We start from the raw sequence: 8,815 nt of genomic DNA on the forward strand, positions 1-8,815 counted from the left end.
ACTAGTCTTGCTGCTGCTGCGGCGGCGCGTCGGGGCCGGCGTCCGGGGTGCCGCCAGGTCCGAGCAGCTGCTCTGGCCGCTGCTGCGTGAGCCATGTACCGCAGCGGTGCGCGCTCCTCGGGTTCCTCGCACCGGCCTAAGGACAGCGGCGGGGGCGGGTCGCGCACTGGCCGCAGCTCCGGGTCTTCTTCAGGCTCGGCTCGCCGCGCCTCGCCGCCGCCCTCTAGTTCCTCCTCGTCGCGGACCCCGGCCCACAGGCCCCGCTCGCCTTCAGGGCACCGCAGCCGCCGGGCCTCGCCTTCCCCGCCAAGGGGTCGCCGCTGCTCCCCGTCCCCGCCCCGCGGCCGCCGGGCCTCGCCGACTCCGCCGAGGGGTCGCCGCGGCTCCCCTTCCCCACCGCGGGCCCGTTGCAGCTCCCGGTCGCCTCTGCGGAGCCGACGACTCTTCCCGGCGGGCTTCAGAGGCAGCAGCCGGGGGGAGTCCCGCGCCGACTTCTCCCGGGACGGCCGCGGAGACCATCCAGGCGACAGCGGCAGCCGGGTAATTCCACTCCGCCTGGGCTCCCCGGGCCCCGGGGTTCTGGCTTCCAGAAACGCCCGGAGCGGAGGCCTCCAGGCCAGACCCCCAAAATCCAGGGCCGGCCCCCCGCCTCATCTCCCTCAGCGACGTGGGGAGCCCCTGCCACCCCAGGAGCTGCATTTATAGAATAACGGACTTGGGCCTCTCAGGCCCGGGTCGGGGGGGTGTGCGCCTTTGCATTGGAACCGGCTGTTCCGCTCCCTTAGGGTGCAGAGTGGAAGAAAAGTTTTCTTCAGGCCTGGGGCGAGGAGGAAGGGGCTCCTCCAAAACCTTGAGCGGCGTAGTTTCTTGATAATTGACGTTAGCCCAAAATCCAGGGGTGTTGAGTCAGTCCCGTTAGAGCTGAGCCGCCCAGGCCCCAGGAGGAGCTAAAAATGTCCATCTTTGTGGAAAGGAGGGAATGCGTCAGGCGGATCAAGGTAGCTAGTGGAAAATACTAACTACTTTGATTGGAGCTGCGTCTCCAAAATAAAGTGTGCATAAACCACAGTCATGATAATAATTACCATCTCTGAGTTACTTAGCAGGAGTTCCACTTCATACCTTCTCTTTTCATCCTCAACCCCATAACCTGAGGCAGTTAACATCATTCCTTAGCTGAGGGAGTCCAAGGAGTTTTCAGAAGGGTTGACCAAGAACACAGAGATAAGACTGGCGGCCCAGTCAGTAGTGCCTTGTGCTGCTAATTCAAAAGTGACACTTTTCTGGCGGTTCGAATCCACCTGACCCTCCAGGGTAGAAAGATGGCCAGTCTTTGATGCACTTTACAGACTTGGAGAACCCACTGGAGCGTCGGCTGTGAGTCTTCCGACTATAAGAGCGAGTGAAGGTGTGATGGAGTTGTGATTTCAGTTCTGCCCAGTTCCCCTAAAGCCAAGATTTTAATTACTCAAGGGAAAGCCGATGAGGAGTTTAGACATAAGTCTCATGATAACCACCACTATAGTAGAGCCAGTCTTGGGTGATAAGGAATTTTATTTTCCATTCACCAGACTTTTTAATTGGGCAACAATATTTCTAAATTTTTGAGTGACTATCTAACATGCATTCAAAGTGATTGGTTTATCACCTTGTGAAGATTTTTAAGGTTATATGTACTCAGAGTAGTGTCAGTGTGGAGGTCATTCACTTCAAAGGAAGAAACTTGCTTGTTCTCACATCCTCCCTCCCTATCTCCAATGCAGTTTGTTAGCGTCAGGCTTCTCAGTAAATGGCTTCACCAGTTGCTCATTAGAAACAGTCGTCTTTGTCTTTTTTCTCACAGAGTCGAATCTATTAGCAAGCGTGTCAGCTGCAGCTCCGAATATCTACTGATATATCTACTGAACCTCTTCCTTCTTCAATTCTTAATTGTTGTATGCTGTCAAGTTGGAACTGACTCATAAACTAGCCTTTGGCAGGTTTTGAGCCCTTGAGTCAGAATCAACCCATAGCTGACCCTTCAACAAGTTTTTAGAGGTAGTTAATCACAGGGGAGGAGATTGCCCATCTTTCACCTACAGAGAAACCAGTGCATTCAAACCCCGTGTCTTTCCGTTAACAGCATGGCTCCTTACCACTAGGCCACCAGAACTCCCTAGCGGGTTTATAGAGGCTTTATATCACGTGGAAGATTGTCTATCCTGCATGTGCAGCTAGTGGGTTGAATTACTTACCTTTGGGCCTCACAACCCTTTAACACTAGGTCACCCACCCCTGTAAATTCTTGCCTAGTGTGGCCTAGTCAGTAGAGTTGGGCTACTAACCCCCCAAAAAAGACATCTCTTGGGCTATTTTAGTGCACTAGCACCTCTGAAAGGTGGTTCAGTCTCATCCCTTGTGATTTACAGGCTCTGGAAAGAGAGCCGAATATGTGTCAGTTCTGACTTGATGGCAGAGATAGAATTCTTGCCTGGAGTATACATTAGGCTCTTTTACTCTTGCTACCTACCTGTTTATTATGTGCGCAGCAATCAAAATATTTTTATACATTTGACAAATATGTATTCATAGATATATGTCTATAGATCTGTGTAGTGTTTCTTAACTGGACAAATATTTTTGAGGGTCTTCCATGTATTAGACACTTGTCTTGGCCCTAAGGATACAGTAGTGAACAAATCCGATGGAAAAATCTCTCCCCTTGTAGAACATACTGGTCTAGCAGGAGAAGCTTGTTAAGATCAAGAAGTAAAAGGCTATGTCACATTAAATGTGATTAAGTGCTAAGAAAAAAATAAAGCAGAGAAGGAAATTAAAATTTTTTATAAAGAAGACTTCCTGAGAAATATGGCTGCTCAGTAAAGACGTGAAAGAGATAATGGTGTGAGCCACACAAGCCCTTAGAGGAAGACTGAGCATTCTCCTACTTCAAACCCGCTTGTGGCATTTTGGTTAGAATAAAAACTGTGGCTTCTGCCTGTGTTCAGCCTGGGTGTCCCTTTGCTCTAGCTGTCCTGGCTCTGTTGCTTAAAACACATGAAGCTCCTTATCAAAGTTGATTTTCTCTTTGCCTGAAACACTGTGTTCTTTGCCACGCTGACATCGCACTATTCCTAGTTGGTAACATAATGTTCCCTCAGAAAAACCTTCTTTAGCCATCCATTCTAGCTAAAGTAGCCCTTTTGTTTTCTCATTTGTGTCACTTTTATGTTTTATAGCCCTTTTGGGGGAAAACCCCCCTGATTTTAGCTTATGCTGTTCACTAGAATGTATAGGTTCTGAGAGCAGAGACTTTTTTAGTTCCTCTCTTCCCATGCTCAGTCCTACTAAGTGAGAGAATGCAGCGTCACTGATTGGGATGGTTAGAAGTATGGGCTTTTCTCTCTCTTTTTTTAAAAAATTATATTAGTTTACATAAAAAATTTGTATACATTATTTCCTTTGTTCACATTGTGTGAACATATAATCATTCCCATACATTGTGCTTTATAAACTTAATCCCCATTGAATTATGCCCACCATTACCCCATCTTTTCAGATCCCTGCTGGATCTTTTGTCTTTTAAGAAAATGATTCTCTTTTAAAACCTCATTATTTTTTAGACTAATACTTTACCATAGAGGTACCTTGGTGGCATAGTTGTTAAAGCACTCAACTGCTAACTGAAAGGCTGGTTGGTAAGATTGGTTGTTAAAACCTGTCAGCTAATAAAAAAACCCAACCAAACAAAACCAACTACTCTTCTTGAGAAGGATGTACCATCTGCTTCTGTAGATATTTATAACTTTGGAAACCCCAATAAGACAGTATTTCTTGGCCCTGTAGGGTCTCTATCGGTCATAATTGACTAGTGATGGCAGTGAGTTTGGTGCAATCTTATAATAATTTCTCAGCTTGTTGGATCAACACTGTGACTAGAGAGAAGAGCATTTTTAGACACAGGGATGCCTTGACCTTATTTGATTACCCTTATTTATTTAATTTACTTTTTTTATTTCAATGAACATCTACAGAGATTTTGGAATTCCATTCATTCATTGTTGCACTTTTCCCCCCCCCCCCACTGATTACCCTTTTATCTTTTACTTTTGTAGAGACACTCTCCTGGTCTGCGTTCTGATTCTTCCTTGGAACAGAGTTTAAGGATCACTGTTGGCAATGATCACTTCTGTGTTAACACACCAGAACGACGGCGGCTTAGTGATCGGCTGGGGTCACCAGTGGATAATCTGGAGGATGTGGACAGGTAGGCTTTACCCAAGATAAAGTGTAGTCTTTCAGTGTAGGAACCTAACTGTTTGGTGAGTGTTCTATTTGAAAGGATAGTGCTATCATTGACGTTACGTTCTATAATCATGTGTCAATTATAAAATACCGCAGTGGGAGAGCCTTTCTAAGAAATGAGGAATATGCTGATGTGGACTGTGTTGTTAAATGAACTGTGTATACTCCTGACCCAGGAAGACTAAGGAAACTTGTTGTGTGCAGTTGAGCTGGAATTGACTCATAGTTGACCCTCTAGCCGGTTTTCAGAGGCTGTAAATTGCACAGGAGGAGATTGCCTGTCTTTCTCCTGTGGAACAGCTGGTGGATTGAAGCCATGGGCCTTTGGTTTGGCAGCGAAACTCCTTACCACTAAACCTCCAGAGCTCCCTAAGGAGAAAGAGATATAGATTCCCTTAAATTTTAAAACAAAAAAAATGATTATATATGTTTTAAAATACTGGAACTAGGGGTCATATTTGAAAAAAAGAAGTTCTGAGTAGAATAGGAAATAATTTTTTAATGGTGATGTTTTCATCTCTGGACTGAAATACAGATTCAGAAAGGGTTTAGGTAAATGTGTATTTACTATACATATGTTTATTAAACTTATAAGGCATTTATTGTTGTTGTGTACTCTTAAGTCAGAACCAATTTATAGCTGACCTACGAGTTGGTTTTCAGAGGCAGTTAATAACACAGGAGGAGATTGCCCATCTTTATCCTGAGGAGCTACTGGTGGATTCAAACTGCATGTTTTTGGATTAGCAGCACAGTTGTTTACTGCTAAACTACCAGAGCTCCCTAAAGCATTAATAGAAAGTTAAAAATCTTTACAAATATCTGTTTATTTTTTACTTTACAGCTACTGAGAGTTTAGGAGGTGCAGATATAAAAAAAACAAAAAAAAAAAAAGGAGGTGCAGATATGTTCCATACAAACTTAAATATAGACCTCATGTCCTAGAAAGTTAATTATATATGGAAAGTAAATAATCAACATTGGATTTTTATTTTACATTTTTACACTTTGTCTAATTGTCTTAACTGTGAGGATGGGAAGGGAGGCAAAGCAATCTTTCTGAAAATTAAGAACATGTTTTGTATCATCTGTGCCTACAACACACTGGGAGTATTCACAAATGATTAACAACAACATCAAGTCTCCATAATGCTCTTTTAAACAAATTGTCCATGCATCATGGTGTACCGCACACAAGTAGGCAGGGTAGGTACAGCTGGGCAGGAAGTCTGAGGATGAGGACCAATGCTGCACTTGGGTAATATTTACTTCAGAGTTCCAGTGGCTGTGGACTAAGTAACACAAAATAAGATAGTCCTATGTCCTATATATCTGACTTCTGAAAATATAGCCTCAAATTATGTGACTATGTCACTTAATTGATAGAGTTGTTCTTGCCTTGCTGGCTGCTTCTATTTTTGAGAGATGGTTGAAGAGGCATTCTGGGTAGATGATTCATGGTGTGAATCTCTTCCTTCTTTGCTGAGGTTTTGAGGTAAGTTTAGTATTTCCTCTTGTTAAACCTAGGGTGTCACCTCCCCTTTGTATAAGCTTTGATATGCATGTGGTCTTCAGATAACCAATTGTGTGCTTGAAGTCATGAAAACAAAATTTAGGAAGTTTGCAGTTGTAATTTTTCTTAGAGTTAGATGTTAGATAAAATGAAGTTAAGCTTTTGAAAGGCAGTGCTTTGCCTTTTACTCCGTGCACATTTGTGTTCCTTTCTACTTGTGTGGTTTATGTAGGTATAATTACTATTCACCAAAACCACGTCACAGGAATGAAGCCACAGGATTCTCAACATACCCATATAGCTTCTGATAGTGAGCCCAGTCTTAAGCTAGTGCAGCAATCCATTGCCATCGTGTATCCATAAACACTTCGCTCCTACTCCTCACCAGGCCCTCATTTATTTGTTTATTTAATCTTCCTTTATTGAATCTGGGAGCTTAACTCCATAAAGAGTTGAGCTGCTAACCCAAAGGCCTTTGGAGCTTCAAATCTGTCAGTGACTGGACAAAAAATGAGTGCTTTCCTCCTGGAGATTTACAGCCTCAGAAACCTAATAGAGGGTCAGCTATGAATCAAATGAGTTTTTGAGGTTGTTTTTACTTTTTTTTTATTATTATTATTATTCTTTGTGTGTGTATCGTCAAATTGGATCTGAATGGTACAGGAGATTGCCCCTCCTTCTCCAGCAGAGCATCTGGTGGATTCAAACCATGAAGAGTTTTTGAGTTTTTATTAACTCTCTCAAACTCTGTATCAGATTTGAGTCAGAGCCAAGATACCAAAGTTGTTTCTGGTCTGCACTTGGCAGGACTGTAACTTACTCTAAAAAGGGAGCATGAACATGGTATTTGGCATAGTCCAAGATGCTTACCTTCTAAAGACTTGTGAATGTGAAGCTCATTTCTTCTGCATGTCAAAAAACCTCTATACATCATATATGTAGATATATGGAATTCTTCTCTCCCAACTTCTCCTTGTCTCTAACATAGCTTGAAGTCAGTAGGAATTTTTTTGCTCTTGTTATTTGCTTTAGGGTAAAAGACAAAAGGAAACTGCTTTCTTGAGGCTCTTTGGAGAGCCAGCAAAAGAAACAATGAGGAGTTGGACTTTGAAGAACCTTTTGTTTTTTTCTTACCGTGTGCATTTTTAACAGATTTGTTGAAATGAAATTCATACACTATATATATAGCTCACTCACTAAACTGAGGAGGACCTGAAGCGCTTGCTGCTGAGGGTCTGGGACTGCAGCCTTCAATATGGATTGAGGCTCAATGTCAAGAAGACAAAGATTCTCACCACTGGACCAATTGGCAGCATCAGGATAGATGGTGAAGAGATAGAGATTGTTCACAGCTTTAGTCTGCTTGGCTCCACAATCAACACTCTTGGCACCAACAGCCAGGAAATTAAAAGACGTATTGCCATGGGAAAGTCTGCTGTTAGGGACCTCTCTAAAGTACTCAAGAGCAACGGTGTGTCTCTGGAGACAAAGGTGCATCTGGCACAGGCCATGGTCTTTGCAATCACTTGTTATGCATCAGAGAGCTGGACCATGACCACGGAGGATAGAAGGAGAATAATTGATGCTTTTGAGCTTTGGTGTTGGAGAAGAGTGCTGAAGGTGCCATGGACTGCTAAGAGAACAAACAGATTCATCCTGGAGAGGGTTAAACCGGGCTGCTCCTTGGAGGCAAGGATTCTGAGGCTTCGCCTGACATACTTTGGTCATGTTGTAAGAAGAGACCGGTCTTTGGAGAGGGACATCATGCTTGGGAGGGTGGAGGGCAGGCGCAGGAGGGGAAGGCCCTCTGGGAGATGGATTGATTCGGTGACTGGGGCAATCAGAATGAGTGTGTCGGAGACAATGAGATTGGCACAGGACAGAGCAGAGTTTACAGCTGTTGTACATAGGGTCACTATGAGTCACAAGCGACTCGATGGCACATAACAACAACTAAAGTGTACAATTCAGTGACTTAGTTTATTCATAAAGTTATGAATCTACCACTATAACTGATGTTAGGACATCTTCATTTAAAAAAATACAAACTACCCCCCTGTAACCAATTTTAGAACATTTTCATTAAAAAAAAAACAAAACAAAACCACCCCATACTCCTTTACCACTATCCCTCAGTCCCCTCATGCCCCATCCCTATCAGCTTTCTTTTTATAAATTTTCATATTCTAGATATTTTGTATCCAGAATTTATATTTATATCGTAAATCTGTATATAAATATAGTTTATATTACTACATAGAGTATTAACAAATATGATCTCTTATGACTAGTTTCTTTCACTTAGTGTTTTCTTGGCTGATCCATGTTGTCACATCTACCATTATTCTCTTTTATTGCTGCTAGTATTCATCATCTATTGTTGTTTGCTATTGAGTTAGAACCAACTCATAGCTGATACTACAACAGGTTTTTAGACACAGTAAATCCTACAGGAGAAGATTGCCCATCCTTCTCCTGCAGAACAGCTGATAGATTCGAAACACATGCTTTTGGCATTGCAATGTAGCTTCTTAGCACTAGGCTACCAGAACTCTCTGGATATACCATGTTCTTGTTATTGTTATGTGTAGAAGTCTCTTATGGCTCATAGCGACACTGTACAACAGTTCTGAATCCTGCTCTGTCCTGAGCCAACTTCATTGTCTCTGACACAGCTACCTCCATTACCTCAGTCAGTTAATCCATCTCATCAAAGGTCTTCCTCTATTGTGCTGTCCCTCTACCCTTCTAAGCATGATGTCCCTTTCCAAGGACTAGTCCCTTCTTGCAACATGCCTAAAGGATATACCATATCCAAATTAAAATTCATTATCCAGTTGAATTTGAATTCATATCTAAATTCATTGTCTAAATATACTATATTTTGTTTATCCCTTACTTGGTGGTAAGCATTTGAATTTTTTCTATTTTTTTGCCATTTTAAATAATACTGCTGTAAGCATTCATGTACAAGTTTTAAGTAGAAATAGATATCAGGTTGTCATTTATATATATATA

General features: G+C 42.7%; 1 protein-coding gene across 1 annotated transcript in view; it reads left to right on the forward strand.

Moving 5' to 3' along the window:
• Nucleotides 1–93: 93 nt before the first annotated feature.
• Nucleotides 94–8,815, forward strand: part of ZNF318 (zinc finger protein 318) — a 39,650-nt gene continuing 30,928 nt past the window's right edge. Inside the window, exons 1-2 of the mRNA XM_006882140.1 lie at nt 94–540; nt 4,095–4,246. Of these exons, the coding sequence (XP_006882202.1) occupies nt 94–540; nt 4,095–4,246 (599 nt within the window). The remainder of the gene's footprint in view (nt 541–4,094; nt 4,247–8,815) is intronic.

Source organism: Elephantulus edwardii, unplaced genomic scaffold, assembly GCF_000299155.1.
Source record: "Elephantulus edwardii isolate Elephantulus edwardi_28Jun2011 unplaced genomic scaffold, EleEdw1.0 scaffold00017, whole genome shotgun sequence".
In the NCBI taxonomy this organism is placed as follows: Eukaryota; Metazoa; Chordata; class Mammalia; order Macroscelidea; family Macroscelididae; genus Elephantulus; species Elephantulus edwardii.